This window comes from Podarcis melisellensis (genome assembly GCF_964234715.1).
Source record: "Podarcis melisellensis genome assembly, chromosome: 6".
NCBI lineage: Eukaryota > Metazoa > Chordata > Lepidosauria > Squamata > Lacertidae > Podarcis > Podarcis melisellensis.
In genome coordinates, this window is record NC_138538.1 from 6,074,728 (window position 1) to 6,090,625 (window position 15,898).

Consider the following 15,898-nt stretch of genomic DNA (forward strand, 5'->3'; position numbering starts at 1 on the left):
ATGCAACAACTGGGGAAATAATAAAATGTAAGATGTGATTTGGGAAGTATGGCACAAAAATGACAAGACTAGTTAGGTAAAAGATTACAAAAATTGGCTTTCTCGATATTGCGGCTGAAACAGACATACGGTAAAATGGAACGGGTGTGAGTGCCTGAAGAATTTTAAGGGCTTATATTCGGATATTGTCTTTTTTCTCTTCCCACCCCCCTTGAATTTTAAAGGTGCAGCTTATTTATGGGTGCAGCTTATATTTGGGCCGATACGGTATGCGTCAAACCATAAAAGATTATTCAGCTACGATTGCATGCTCAGTTGGCTATCAGTCATAGATTGCACTTGGATATCGACAGCTTTAAGTTCTTGCATGCCTGTGTTGAGGAAATATATTATGTTCATCTCTAGACCTTGATTTCATTTGTTTATTTGTTTGTTCAGAGTCCAAAACCACCTGGGCGGTCCCATAAGCTCACTATCCCTGCCCTATGCAACAGCACTTCCCCTTTGCCAAGTGCCCAAGTATGTTTGTGTCTGTATTAATAAATGTATTATTATTATTAATAATAATAATAATAAAAAGGGCACAACTTCTTGCAAATGTTTGCAAGCACCCTCGTCTCATGATTAATAATAATAATAATAATAATAATAATAATAATAATAATAATACCCAGCCAATCTGGCTGGGTTTCCCCAGCCACTCTGGGTGGCTTCCAACAAAATATTAAAATACAATAGTCCGTCAAACATTAGAAGCTTCCCTGAACAGGGCTGCCTTCTGATGTCTTCTAAAAGTCTGGTAGTTCTTGTTCTCTTTGACATCTGGTGGGAGGGCGTTCCACAGGGCGGGTGCCACCACCGAAAAGACCCTCTGCCTGGTTCCTTGTTACTTGGCTTCTCGCAGGGAGAGAGCCGCCAGAAGGCCCTCGGCGCTGGACCTCAGTGTCCGGGCCGAACAATGCGGCTGGAGATACAGATATACAGATGAATGTGAGTGTACATGAAGTTTATTCATTTAAAAGTATTTCTAGACCACTTACTATTTTAACAATATTGAAGTGGTGCGCAGGAATGCAAAATTGTTTTATTATTGTGCGATTCTATTCCTGCAACCCAACTTGGGACCTTAAGGAGAAGGGCAGGTAAGAAATCCTATCAAACAAACAAAAATGTGTAACACCAAAGGAACATATTTAAACAACTAAAATATCCTGTATAGCACTGTGGCGCAGGATCCCATCTTATGGATCAGGGGGAGTTTTGTGTTCTGCAAGTAACATCTCTGTTCCACCCCCAAGACCCACTGAAGAATGACAGGAGAAGATCCAAACTCATCCATTCTGTTACGCGTCTGGGTCATTTTGTGTGGTGTAGTGGTTTAGAGTACAATGGTACCTTGGTTCTCAAACTGAATCTGTTCTGGGAGCCGTTTGACTCCCAAAAGCGTTCAAAAACCAAGGTGTGGCTTCCAACTGGCTGCAGGAGCAAACCGGAACACTTTTGCGGCATTCGGGAGCCGATTGTTTGGGAGCCAAGCCGTTCGAGTACCAAGGTACCACTGCATTGGAAAAGACCTGGGAGATGAGGGTTCAAATCCCTGTTGGAGGGCAGGTGGGATAGAAAATTGTTAATAAATAAATAAAATTATACAGCTGAGCCGGCATGCTCCCCTCTCTCTCTAATTTTCACTGCATGGATTTGGAGGGATAAAATAATAAACATGGGAAGGAAAAGAAACTGTTATTTAGGGGATTTGAATCTAATTCTAAATTATATACCGGAAACGTGGGAGATTACAAGGGGTGAAAAAAATAATAATGGATGTACCGTGCCATATTAGAGGCAAAAAAACTTGTTTTGATGAATTGGAAGAACCGCAAAAAGATCCCATTGAGCACATGGATTGACAATATGGACAGAGTAGTTACATATGAATGAATTGCATATCGACACAAATTAAGAATGGATAAATATGAAGAAATCTGGAAGGAATACTTAAGCGATAAGGCGGAAAGTGGGGGGAAGTGGGGGGAGGAGAGGTGTGGAAATATTGAGAAAAAGGTGTAGTTATAGGTATATCAGTACTCAAATCTGAATTGTTAAAATGTGTTATTAAAGTTATTGTGGTTTTTGTTGTATGTGTTTTTTGTGGTTGATGTCTGTATTGAAAAAACGATTTAAAAATGGAAACAAGAACAAATACCAACATTGGAGGAGTGGAGAATGAAGCTGATGGACTATGCAGAACTTGATAAACTGACTGGGAAGATCAGATAATTATGAGATCAGAAGTTCATCAAGGACTGGGGAAAACTAGTTGATACTGGGAATGTATAAGTGATAATGGAAGAACGTTAGTGGCATTCAGAGAAGCTCTGTAACAGCATAAGAAATATTGTAAAAAGGTAAAATAGAAGAGGGGGGTAGGTATAAAGGCAATAGCAAAATGTGGAAATGTGTATTTAAAGAAATTAGAATTTGGATGATTGGCAGCGAAGCCGAAGGAAGTAAAAAACCGAAAATGTAATAGAAATTGTAATGTGGCATGAATGTATGGAAAATTAATAAAATATAATTTATAAAAAAATAATAAAATAAAATAAAAATGGGAAGGAAGTGTATTTTGGCGATTCTTTCAGGGGTGAGGAACTTACCAATAGTGGGGCGGGGAGGCAAGAGTGCCCCCCCAGCTGGGTGGCACCCCCACTTTGATTTCCCAGAATTCCCTCTGAGCATTGCTTGCAAGCCAGTTTCATTCTGCTGTCCCAAGCAAGGGGGCAAGACCCCCCCCAAGACCTTAAGCCTCCTCTCCCCCAGGAATTTCGATTCCAGGCGGATGGACGCAAAATACCCCGCAATGTATACTGTATTTTCCGCTCTATAAAAAGGTAAAGGTACCCCTGCCCGTGCGGGCCAGTCATGTCCGACTCTAGGGTTGTGCGCCCATCTCACTTAAGAGGCCGAGGGCCAGTGCTGTCCGGAGACACTTCTGGGTCACGTGGCCAGCGTGATGAAGCTGCTCTGGCGAGCCGGCACCAGCGCAGCACACAGAAACGCCGTTTACCTTCCCGCTATAAAGCGGTCCCTATTTATCTACTTGCACTTAGGAGTGCTTTCGAACTGCTAGGTGGGCAGGAGCTGGGACCGAACGATGGGAGCTCATCCCGCCGCGGGGATTCGAACCGCCGACCATGCGATCGGCAAGTCCTAGGCACTGAGGTTTTACCCACTATAAGACGCACTTTTTCCCTCCTAAAAAGTAAGGGGAAATGTGTGTGTGTGTTATGGAGCGAATGCAGGCTGCACAGCTGTCCCAGAAGCCAGCGGAAGAAGACTGGAAGAAATTTAAAGACTATTTACAGAAATACTATAAAATTAATGAATATTAGAATGATGTCGGATAGAAATTAAGTGGTTTTCAGCTGTAATGTTATAAGAGAATACGGAAAAAAGGTTTAGAAGTAGGTTAAAAAAATATTGATAAGGATTTGCTGAACTAACAATTGAATTGGAATACAAAAAAGGGAGGTACGAGGAGGTCTGGGAAATAAGTTAATGAAAAATAAGTTATTGAAATTTTGTAGAAGAAGAAGAAGAAGAGTTTGGATTTGATATCCCGCCTTTCACTCCCCTTCAGGAGTCTCAAAGTGGCTAACATTCTCCTTTCCCTTCCTCCCCCACAACAAACACTCTGTGAGGTGAGTGGGGCTGAGAGACTTCAAAGAAGTGTGACTAGCCCAAGGTCACCCAGCAGCTGCATGTGGAGGAGCGGAGACTCGAACCCAGTTCACCAGATTACAAGACTACTTTGTATTTTTGTTATATTTTTCTTTTTTCTTTTTGATTTTCTTTTTACTGTATTAATATTGAAAACTTTAATAAATATCTTATAAAAAATAAAAAAACAGAAGCCAGAACAGCAAGGGGAATCGTTGCTTTTGCTGCACAGCGATCCCTCTTGCTGGTCTGACTTCGCATCGCTGGAGAGGCGCTGCGCAGAGAGGGAGAGAATTATTTTTTTTCTTGTTCTCCTCCTCTAAAACCAGGTGCATCTTATGGTCGGGCGCGTCTTATAGAGCGAAAAATACAGTATATCATAACCCTTAAAAGACCACCTGAGGCATCGCTCACCCATTCTTTCTTGCGGCTGTGCGTAGTGAAGTCGTAGATGGGAATCTTGACGCTTTTGCCTTGCTTGAGTTTCTTCAGGGTGGAGATGATCAGGTCGAAGTCAAAGGCATCGGGGTGGTCAAAGTTGAAATCGTTGCTGGATGCCTGCTGCTGCTGCTCCTTAGTCAGGACCTGACAGAGAAAGAAAGGGGGGGTCACCCTCCGAAGGGCAGCCGTGGGGAGGACAGGCAGGGCAGGGTGGGAAATCAGGGAGCAGGAAAGCCCTTGGAAAAGGAACACTTCTTTCGGTGTGGTTCCGTTATAAGACGGTCTTGAAGGGGGAAGGAATGGGTTTTCTGTGCCGTCAGTCTGAAATGAGACCCCAAATCCTCATTTTTCCTCCTCCAAGGGAGCATTTCTAAAATGCATTCACCTGAGCTCTTGAGTCAATGTATAAACAGAAAGCCAGCTGTATAAACAAGTGCTCAAAGCCCTCTCCTTTATCAGTCCATGACGGCAATGGATGACCTTGCCAGTTCCAGTGGAGCAGGAATGGCACGTCTGGGTCTTATCTTACATCCTGACCACAAAAGACGCACAGACCTTGTCAGGTCTGACAAGAGGCCCGGGAACGGCGCCAGGAGCGCTCTTAGAGTTGGTGACCTCCTGTCCCAAGATAAGAGTATAGGAACAGGAACAACCTTTTATGGTCAAGAGTACCGGAACAGGAATATCTCTTTATGGTCATGGATGTCAACTTGCGTGTATGAGCTGACGTGGTTGGATTCCTGGGGAAGGGGGAAGAGGGTGCCTGGAGGATATATATAATGCATGAAATTTCTCATTTCTTTGGACTTGCTGTGAACTGACCACGCAAGTGCCTTCTGCTATCCGGAGAGCAGAATCAACCTCTGTGTCATTTGACTTCCTCCCTCCCTCCCTCCCAGGAGCAACGCAGACCCCACCAGTCAGTAAAGTGTAATAAGGCTACAGTCTAGAAGTGCTTCCTGTTCCCTGAATCTCTACACTCTCTTTATTAAGAAACCAGAAGCAGTTTTACTTGGCATTGTAGGAGATGATATTGACAGACAGGACTGCAAGTTGTTTTTATATGCAATGACTGCATCAAGAATATTATTGGCACCAAAATGGAAGCAAGAAGAATTACCGACGAAAGAAGAATGGCAGATGAAATTGATGGACTATGCAGTACTAGATAAATTAACAGTAAGGATTCGAAACCTGTGGGACCAGAGATTCTTAGAAGGCTGGAGTAAATATATTAACTATTTGAAAAGTAATAGTAATGAACAGATTACGCTAGCAGGACTGCAAGAAGTTTTGTAAGGAGGACTATTTGAAATATTGCAAGAAAGACTATGAGGAGAATTATTAGTTAATGATAACTAAGAGTAATAGAGAAATTAAGAAATGCAGAATGAGTGATAAAGAACAGAAAATCATCAGAGGTATTGATGGAAGTCTAAAACATTGTATAAGATAAAAAGTTATGCTATATGACTGTTGGAAATGATATGTAAAAAAATGTATTAATATAATATAAGATAATAATAATAATAATAATAATATAATATAATAATAATATAATAATATAATAATAATATAATATTATAATATAATATAATATAATATAATATAATATAATATAATATAATAATATAATACTACACAATAAAAATGTGTGTGTGTATATATATATATATATGCAGGTTTTGGTGTCCTCGGGTGTCTTCCCGTGTAAAAGTTGGGGTGTCTAGGCGACGTTTCGACGAGGTCTCACTCGTCATCTTCAGGCTGGTGCTTTCGGCTTCTTGTTACTGGAACAGAGCAGGATCTCAGTGTTTGAGTTCCTATAAATACTGTTGAGGGGGTGTGGTGTATAGCCTCCAATGTTCTGGGCAGAGAGGAAGTTCCCAGGCTAGTGTGCCTTTTCTTCTTTTGTTCCTTAATTACTTGAGGGATATCTTGAGTGATTTCTTGAGTGATATCCTGAGTACCACTTAGGTGGGTCATTAGGTGTGGATTAGTTGCTAAAGTCTTTGTGTCTTGACCTCTTGAACTTTGTGAAGAGTTTTTCTGAGAAGATGGCTGTACTGCACTTAGTTGTGCTCTGGCTTGGCTTCGTGTATAGCGGCGAGCTGTGGTTTTGTGGCCTGTGTCAGCCAGATCTGTGTAGGGATTGCAGGGGGGTGCAGCATCCGGAGGTGCCACCATGGTTTGGCTACTGGATGGTGTCTGTAATTTATCTGTGGAGAGGGTCTGGGTTTGGGTCTGGTGTCGCCTAGACACCCCAACTTTTACACGGGAAGACACCCGAGGACACCAAAACCTGCATTCCTGTACCCGTGAAAATCTACGAAAGCATATATATATATATATATATATATATATATATATATATATATATGCAGGTTTTGGTGTCCTCGGGTGTCTTCCCGTGTAAAAGTTGGGGTGTCTAGGCGACGTTTCGACGAGGTCTCACTCGTCATCTTCAGGCTGGTGCTTTCGGCTTCTTGTTACTGGAACAGAGCAGGATCTCAGTGTTTGAGTTCCTATAAATACTGTTGAGGGGGTGTGGTGTATAGCCTCCAATGTTCTGGGCAGAGAGGAAGTTCCCAGGCTAGTGTGCCTTTTCTTCTTTTGTTCCTTAATTACTTGAGGGATATCCTGAGTGATTTCTTGAGTGATATCCTGAGTACCACTTAGGTGGGTCATTAGGTGTGGATTAGTTGGTAAAGTCTTTGTGTCTTGACCTCTTGAACTTTGTGAAGAGTTTTTCTGAGAAGATGGCTGTACTGCACTTAGTTGTGCTCTGGCTTGGCTTCGTGTATAGGAACATGGAACATCACCACAAGAGAATAATCATGGAAGCCATCGAGATAGAGAAACACCCTCACAACATGAACAAGCGTGACGACACATCCCGCTTGCCAGACATCTGGAAATTAGCCCTCCCCACAAAAACTGACACCAGATCCAGAGGCACACAGAACGCCATCACCAATCAACCACACCAGACCCAAACCCAGACCCTCTCCACAGATAAATTACAGACACCATCCAGTAGCCAAACCATGGTGGCACCTCCGGATGCTGCACCCCCCTGCAATCCCTACACAGATCTGGCTGACACAAGCCACAAAACCACAGCTCGCCCCTATACACGAAGCCAAGCCAGAGCACAACTAAGTGCAGTACAGCCATCTTCTCAGAAAAACTCTTCACAAAGTTCAAGAGGTCAAGACACAAAGACTTTAGCAACTAATCCACACCTAATGACCCACCTAAGTGGTACTCAGGATATCACTCAAGAAATCACTCAGGATATCCCTCAAGTAATTAAGGAACAAAAGAAGAAAAGGCACACTAGCCTGGGAACTTCCTCTCTGCCCAGAACATTGGAGGCTATACACCACACCCCCTCAACAGTATTTATAGGAACTCAAACACTGAGATCCTGCTCTGTTCCGGTAACAAGAAGCCGAAAGCACCAGCCTGAAGATGACGAGTGAGACCTCGTCGAAACGTCGCCTAGACACCCCAACTTTTACATGGGAAGACACCCGAGGACACCAAAACCTGCATTCCTGTACCCGTGAAAATCTACGAAAGCATATATATATATATATATATAATCTCTACGCTCTCTTTGTAATACTGTTATGAGTTTGGGGTGGGGGCCAGTAGGCTGTATGCAGACCCCCCTCTACCCACTGGATCCAGCAAGGGTTAAAATAGAAGCCAGGCTAGCTTCCTGGGTTGAGGTGACAGCCTGGGTGATGAGCCATTAAAGGGAACAAAGTGGATCTGTGAGAGATGGCAAATTTTTTGGGGGGGGGCAGCCTCCCTCAACTGGCTGCAAGTTAGAAAAAGACAAAAGTGAGAGTCGGGAATTGGCAATAATGCCACCTAGAAGTAAAGCTATGAGCCAGAGAGAGAGTCAGAGCAACTTTGGAGAGCAATGTTTTATTTCTCTTCAAATCCAAGGCTGTGGCTGTGGGAGAAACAGGACCCTCTTGAGGGAGTTCATACTATGAAGCCCTCCATCTTGACTCAGGCATCTCTCACTCACAGGTTTCCCTCCTCTGGAAAACATGTGTCCCACTTCTAACACCAGTGTTGCACGCAACCCCAATTGAGTGGTGTGAGATTCCAAGGGTCCCAGGCACTTACCCAGGGTTTGTGTTTCCTTTTGAGAATGAGTACGCTTCCGAGCACAATTCAAAGTACTGGTTCTGACCTTTAAAGCCCTAAACGGCCTCGGTCCTGTATACCTGAAGAAGCGTCTCCACCTCCATCGTTCTGCCCGGACACTGAAGTCCAGTCCCAAGGGCTTTCTGGCAGTTCCCTTGCTGCGAGAAGCCAAGTTACAGGGAACCAGGCAGAGGGCCTTCTCGGTAATGGCACCCGCTCTGTGGAACACCCTCCCAGCAGATGTCAAAGATAAAAACAATTACCAGACTTTTAGAAGACATCTGAAGGCAGCTCTGTTTGGGGAAGCTTTTAATGTTTAATAGGTTATTGTATTTTAGTGTTCTGTTGGAAGCCGCCGAGAGTAGCTGGGGAAACCCAGCCAGATGGGTGGGGTATAAATAAATTATTATTATTATTATTATTAGGAACACAGGAGACTGTGGCGTCCTTGTGATATATGGCTTATTTACACACACATATATAACCTGAGCCTACGGTGGAGGGGCTCACAGTATTAACACCTCAAAAGGGTCTTGTTTCTCTCTTGGATTCACAGAGAAATCAAGTGTTGCTCTCAAATGGTGCCCTGACTCTCCTGCTCGCTGCTTTACTTCTAGGTCACATCATTGCCAATTCTCAACACTCGCCTTGGTCTTTTTCTAACTACGAGCCCATTGACGGACTGGGGCTTCCCACCCATTGCCCATCTCACACACAGCCCCTTCCCTTTAATGGCCCATCGCCCAGGCAGTCGCCTCAACCCAGAAAGCTAGACGGGCTTCTATTGCTGGATCCCAGGGTGAGAAGGCTCTCTACATAAAAGCCTGCTTCCCCCTCACCCCAAACCCATAACAATACCACTGAGAAAGAGGAAGGAAAGACCGAGGGTAGGAGTTTTCCTCTCCCAAGGATCACAGAATTGTAGAGTCGGAAGGAACCCCAACGATCATCTAGTCCAACCCGCTACAATGCAGGAATCTCAACTCAAGCATCCATGGCATATGACTATCCATCCTCTGCTTTAAAAGGCAAAGGTAAAGGGACCCCTGACCATTAGGTCCAGTCGTGGCCGACTCTGGGGTTGCGGTGCTCATCTCGCTTTATTGGCCGAGGGAGCCGGCGTACAGCTTCCGGGTCATGTGGCCAGCAGGACTAAGCCGCTTCTGGCGAACCAGAGCAGCGCATGGAAACGCCGTTTACCTTCCTGCCGGAGCGGTCCCTATTTATCTACTTGCACTTTGATGTGCTTTCAAACTGCTAGGTTGGCAGGAGCAGGGACTGAGCAGCGGGAGCTCACCCCGCCGTGGGGATTCGAACCACTGACCTTTCGATCAGCAAGTCCTAGGCTCTGTGGTTTAACCCACAGTGCCACCCGCAACCCTTTGAGACTCCTTAGGGTAGTGGTAAAGCAGGATATCAAATCCAAACTCTTCTTCCTCTTCTTCTTCTATCTCACCATTCTGCATTTCTTAGAACGTGGCTGGGCTAAGTAAAAAGAATCACCTATTTATCTACTTGCACTTTGACGTGCTTTTGAACTGCTAGGTTGGCAGGAGCAGGGACCGAGCAACGGGAGCTCACCCCGTCAGGGGGATTCGAACCGCCGACCTTCTGATCGGCAAGTCCTAGGCTCTGTGGTTTAACCCACGGCGCCACCTGTGTCCCTAACCTCTGCTTAAAAACCTCCAAAAAAGGAGTGTCTACTGGCTTCACGAGCTGGATCTGATCTTCAGGTCACAGGTTCACCACCTTAGAGGCCTAACAGAAATGTTTCTATCAGAAAACAGAGCTTTAGAGCACCGTATTGATAGAAGAGAAAACTAAACTCATAGAGGGTTGTCTTACACCGATTCAGCCCATTGGTCCATCTAGCCTAGTATTGCTCGCTCTGGCCAACAGCAGCTCTCCAGAGTCTCAAGGCTCAGAACGCTCATTCCCATTGCTTTGCTACCCAATTCTTGCTTAATGGGATTCGAACCCGCGACCTTCTGCGTGCCAAGCACCCGCCCTCCCACTGAGCTGCTGAAGATGGAACAATAAAAGCAGCAAATGAGCTGCGCGTTCTGTTAAACAAACGGACCAGCTGTGCTGACAAGATATGGGAGGATCTGATCGAAGGCACGGAAAGATAACTTCAGAAGCAAAGATCAGCTAATTAAACTGTGTGGGCTTTGGAAGATAAAGCCTGACAGCTTTGCAGAAAATTGGGTGGCCTCTTAATTAGCCGTGCGGGCAGGAAGAAACTGAGGTGGGTCCATTGTCGAGGCTGAAATCCCGGGACAGATCACCGTCCTGGAACCCTTCTTACCAAAATAGGTGGTGATGGTTTAATGTATTCATTCATTACATTTACCGTACTTTTCGCTCCATAAGATGCACTTTTTTCCTCCTAAAAAATAAGGGGAAATGTCTGTGCGTCTTATGGAGCGAATGTGTGGTCGATCGCTGGCTCCCTTTCCAGCCCCGGCCCCTTGCCTCTCCTGTGCAAGGGGAGTGTGATGGCCTGGGATTAGGACTCGGAAGCTGAACCCGAGGAATCCCAGCCAGCACAGGAGTCTGAGCCGGGTGAGCCAGGGCTGGGGCATGAGCCTGAAGGGTCCTCACCTGTGTTGGATCCTCAGGTGCAGGCACCAGCTGAGTCTGCTCTGGCTCCTGAGGTGATGGAGGGCCCATTGCCTGCAGGTGCTCCTCTCTCAGCCCTGTCAGGGGAAGGTGAGGTTGCCTCTGGGTCCGGTAGCCCTCCAGCCTCTTCTGAGCTGCAGAGGCTCAGGGCAGAGAGACGGAGGGAACTAAGTTCCCGCAGGAGGAGTGCTCGCCTCCAGGCCAGGAGAGGCGAGTCACCTGTGGACCAGGGCTGCCCTATGCCTGGGGCAGATAAAAGCCAGCCAGCCCCAGTCCCAGGTTGTGGGAGCAACATTGTTGGTAGCCTGTTCCTGCCTGCACCCTGTCTTGCTCTTCTGCCAGAGTTCCTGACCTCACCCGACTCCCTGCCTTGGACCCAGCTACAGCTTTGACGGACAGCCTCCATACCGCACCATCGACCTCGGACTGGACTCGGACCTTGACTCTCGGTTAGCCCCCGGGACCAGCACAGTGAGCCTTCATCCCCTGCCTGGGAGAGGCTGCGCATGGCTAAGGCTCCCCCAAGAGCCACACTCCCTTTAAAGAGCACGCGGAGTGTGTGTGCAGCTCTTGGGGGCTTTTCCCCAAGGAGGGAGAAGGGACTGATGGGCTGCCCTTCTCCCTCCTCCGGGAAAAGAACCCCCAAGCTGCAGACAAGCTCCACGCGGCTCTTTAAAGGGAGCGCTGAGCAGAGCCTCCCGCCTGCATTCGCTCCATAAGACGCACACACATTTCCCCTTACTTTTTAGGAGGGGAAAAGTGCGTCTTATAGGGCGAAAAAATACAGTATATACAGCCAGGGAGCTTCTTCCAGGTGAAGAGAAAAGGCATGAAACAAATGTCTCTGAATAGACAAATAGGATGCCCTGCTCTAACAATTTTACCTCACTCCCTTTCCTAAAAGAAGAAAATTAAACCGAAATGTGATGCTGAGCTCTGCCTCTCTCACCTTGTAGAAGGAGTCCATGGAGAGGAGAACGACCCAGGGCACGTCCAAGGCCTCGATTATCATCCTGGCCACGGTGGTCTTCCCTGAGGCACTGCCTCCGCCGAGACCTGGGTCGGGGGTGAAGGAGGATGTAAAGGAATCAGCTTAGTTTCAGTTCCGTCCGTTTATTAAAAACATATTTTTGTCAACCTTCCTTTATCCTGACAGATCCCAAGGCAGAATAGGAAGCCTATTTTTATTTATTATTTTCTTTATTAAATTTGCATACTGCTCTTCATTTTTTTTTTTGCAGAAAGCAAGCGCAGGTGGGTGCTTGTGCAGATAGAGCTGCAAAGAGCCGAGGCTGCAGCCTTCACTTCATCGTTTTTGTATATAATTTTATTATGTTTTCTGTTTTACAATTTAACATTTTACATCCTTAAGGTATCAATGACTTCTCTTCTGCTCTTTCCATGGTTCATTTTACACATCATAAACCCCTGCATATTTTACAAAAAAACTATACTATTCAGTATTCCATTATTACATCCATCAAAACTTATTTACACTGTTGAATTTATCTTAATGCTGCCAACGTTTTCAGCTGTACACAATTATTTCCCATACATTCAATAAACGTTTTCCCATCATCTTTAAACGCATGTTCGTCTTGTTCTCTTATTCTATATGTTAAGTCTGCGAATTGTGCACATTCTGTCAGCTTAAGTTGCCAATCTTCTTTGGTTGGGACCTCGCTCGTTTTCCATTTTTGGGCTAACGAAACACGGGCCACAGTAGTAGTAGTTGTTGTTTAGTTGTTTAGCTGTGTCCGACTCTTCGTGACCCCCTGGACCAGAGCACGCCAGGCACTCCTGTCTTCCACTGCCTCCCGCAGTTGTTCAAACTCATGCTGGTAGCTTCGAGAACACTGTCCCACCATCTCGTCCTCTGTCGTCCCCTTCTCCTTGTGCCCTCGCCACAGTAGTAGCATACATAAAAAACCTTTTTTTGACACCTGGGAATTTCAATCTGAATTATCCCCAACAGAAAGGACTCTGTTTTTGGGGGGGGACGTACTTATAAACGTCCCCCCCCATCATTTCCCAATATTCTTTTACCTTTTTACAAGTCCACCACATGTGATCAGAATGTTCCCTCCACCTCTGAGTGCAGACTTTGTTTCAATCTTGTATTTACTGATGGCTCAATCCTGGGAGTCTATTCCCCCCCCCCTCCCCGCTCCCCGAATATTGCCAGCATATTGAGGAAGCAACTTGCTTATCTGAATCTCTCTCTGGTCCCAGTTCTTGGACTATATCAACAGGCAATAAGTTAAAGAAAACCGGAATGCATTGCTGGTTGTTTAAGAGCAATGTGTTGAGTTGTACTTGCAACTTCTTTTTTTTTGCAACGAGTTTAAGACAGTTTGCAGTAAACCTGGGAACACTTTCTTGCCGTGGAGAGCTCATTGACCCATACTGTGCACAAAGTCAAGATGGAGGAATTCTGCTCACATAACTCTAGAAGATGAACTGACTCTTCTATGCTGGTTAAACATCTGCCTTACATCTGATAAAGATCCTCTCCTCAGCGAAGTTTCGTTAGACCCCTTTCTTTCCCCAGGGCTACAACAGTTTAACAAGAAGGTACGGCAACTCGGGCTGTCAGTGGAACTTTTGCGATCGATGTCCCTACCATCTGCCAAGGCTATAATAAAAACTAGGTTGTGGGATATTGAACGCCAAGAACTAACAGTAGCAGCAGAGAAAACATGTTCCCCTCTTCATTTTCAACTTTCTTGGGCACATGAAACTAACCACAATTACCTTGAATTTCTGCTTAACTCTCAAGAAAGAAGGGTATTTTCGCTGGCCAGGTTTAATTCAAATCCATCAAACCTCCTTTGGGGAAGGTTCTCAGGCAGGGTGGAAGGAGAAAGAACTTGCCCAAGCGAAGACCACCTGGTGGAAACCCTCACACATATGGTTCTCAGTTGTAAACTATATGCTGATCTCTGTCAGCAATTTCTGGATCAACTCTGTATCCCCAAATGGAAACCAGTCAGAGGTCATACATTTTCTATTACTGGGGAATGATCAGGAGCTCACCAAGTTAGTGGCTAAATATCTCTATTTGGTTTGTTGTCATCGAAATACACTGCAGATGTCTGATCTCCCTGGAGACCTGGAGATGTAACGATACTGCTCTGCCTCCTTTCTTTTAGCAAATGTTTGTGCCACTGGGGAAGTGGTATGTATGTGATGCAAATATAAGGGACACGGGTGCGGCTGTGGGTTAAACCACAGAGCCTAGGGCTTGCCAATCAGAAGGTCGGCAGTTCGAATCCCTGTGACGGAGGGATATATTTCTGGAACGCCGTCTCCTAAAAACTTTTTCTTCTTCTTTCAAAAAAGCATTTCCAGACATATAGAAAAATGTGTGTGTGTGTGGAGAAAGCAGAAAGAGAAGTTGTCTCTTCTATTCGGCTGGGCTCCAATTATTTAAAGGCTTTCTAACTGCTCCCTCCCAGCAATTCTATTCTTCGTCAGGAATGGAGATGTTCTGGACCTCCCCAATTAGCTGGTAACTCGAACAGCATAAACAGGGACGCAGGTGGCGCTGTGGGTTAAACCACAGAGCCTAGGGCTTGCTGATCAGAAGGTCGGCGATTCGAATCCCCTTGACGGGGTGAGCTCCCGTTGCTCAGTCCCTGCTCCTGCTGACCTAGCAGTTCAAAATCACATCAAAGCGCAAGTAGATAAATAGGGTGGGAAGGTAAACGGTGTTTCCGTGCACTGCTCTGGTTCTCCAGAAGCGGCTTAGTCATGCTGGCCACATGACCCGGAAGCTGTATGCTGGCTCCCTCGGCCAATAAAGCGAGATGAGCGCCGCAACCCCAGAGTTGGTCACGACTGGACCTAATAGTCAGGGGTCCCTTTACCTTTTACCTTTATGTGATGCAAATAAAAGGTTTGGTGATGAGGATGAACTGCCTCTCCGTCTTATTCCCAAAACGCGACCGGCCCTCAGTCCCAGAGCGAGGTGTCTTACCAATGACAAAGGCCTCCTTCGACTGCGCACCATGCTCGTTGTACCAGGGGGGCCGGCCGGCTGTGTAGATCGTCCTCTTGCTCGTCCGAAGCAGGGGCGGCTCAGACTTGCACTGGCTGGTGGTCCGTTTCCGCGGCGACCTCGTGGAACCCACTGCAGGGAGCAGCCTGTCCAGGGATTCGGCGCTGCTGTTGCTAAGGAGACAAGGAGAGGGAGATTTCTGGGCCTCCATCGGCGGATGAGGTGGGAAACCTACCTCACAGGGTTGGTGTGAGGGATTAAAAGAGGGGGGAAGGAGATAACCGCGCATGCCGCCTCAAGCTCCTTAGCAGAAAAAGGCAGAGGTGTAAAAGGTGTAAGGTGTAAAGGGCAGAGGGCCTTCTTGGTGGTGGCGCCCGCCCTGTGGAACACCCTCCCATCAGATGTTAAAGAGAAGAACAACTACCAGAATTTTTGAAGACATCTGAAGGCAGCCCTCTTTAGGGAAGCTTTTAATGTTTAACAGACCACAGGAAGCTGTGCCTGGAGGAAGAACTGAGGGGAGAGACTCCATCGGCCTTGCTCTACCCTCTGCTTCTCAATGTGTATTGTATTGTTTTATGTACTGTGGCTTGCCTTGTTTTATTGATTATAGTTTAGATATTATTGTAACTGCTGAGTGGATTTCTGTTTAACTTTTATATGTTGATATTATTATTTTATACTATTCTAATGATTGTTGAATGTTACTTTTTGATGTAGGCTGCCTATCTTAAAGTTATGTTTTATTATCACATTTTTGTATTGCGTTAGATTGTTATAAGATGTACATTTTTTGTTTCTTCAGCTTGTAAACCGCCTAGAGTATTGTAAGATAGAAAGGCGGTATACAAATTAAAAAGGATGATGATGATGATGATGTATTTTAATACTCTGTTGGAAGCTGCCCAGAGTGGCTGGGGAAACCCAGCCAGATGGGCCGTGTATAAATAA

The 15,898-nt window shown here is 45.6% G+C and overlaps 1 protein-coding gene across 1 annotated transcript in view; it reads right to left on the bottom strand.

The window, feature by feature from the left end:
• UCKL1 (uridine-cytidine kinase 1 like 1) overlaps positions 1–15,898 on the bottom strand; it is a 57,044-nt gene that overhangs the window by 31,787 nt on the left and 9,359 nt on the right. Inside the window, 3 exon segments of the mRNA XM_081916926.1 lie at positions 4,132–4,302; positions 11,897–12,003; positions 14,927–15,120. Of these exon segments, the coding sequence (XP_081773052.1) occupies positions 4,132–4,302; positions 11,897–12,003; positions 14,927–15,120 (472 nt within the window).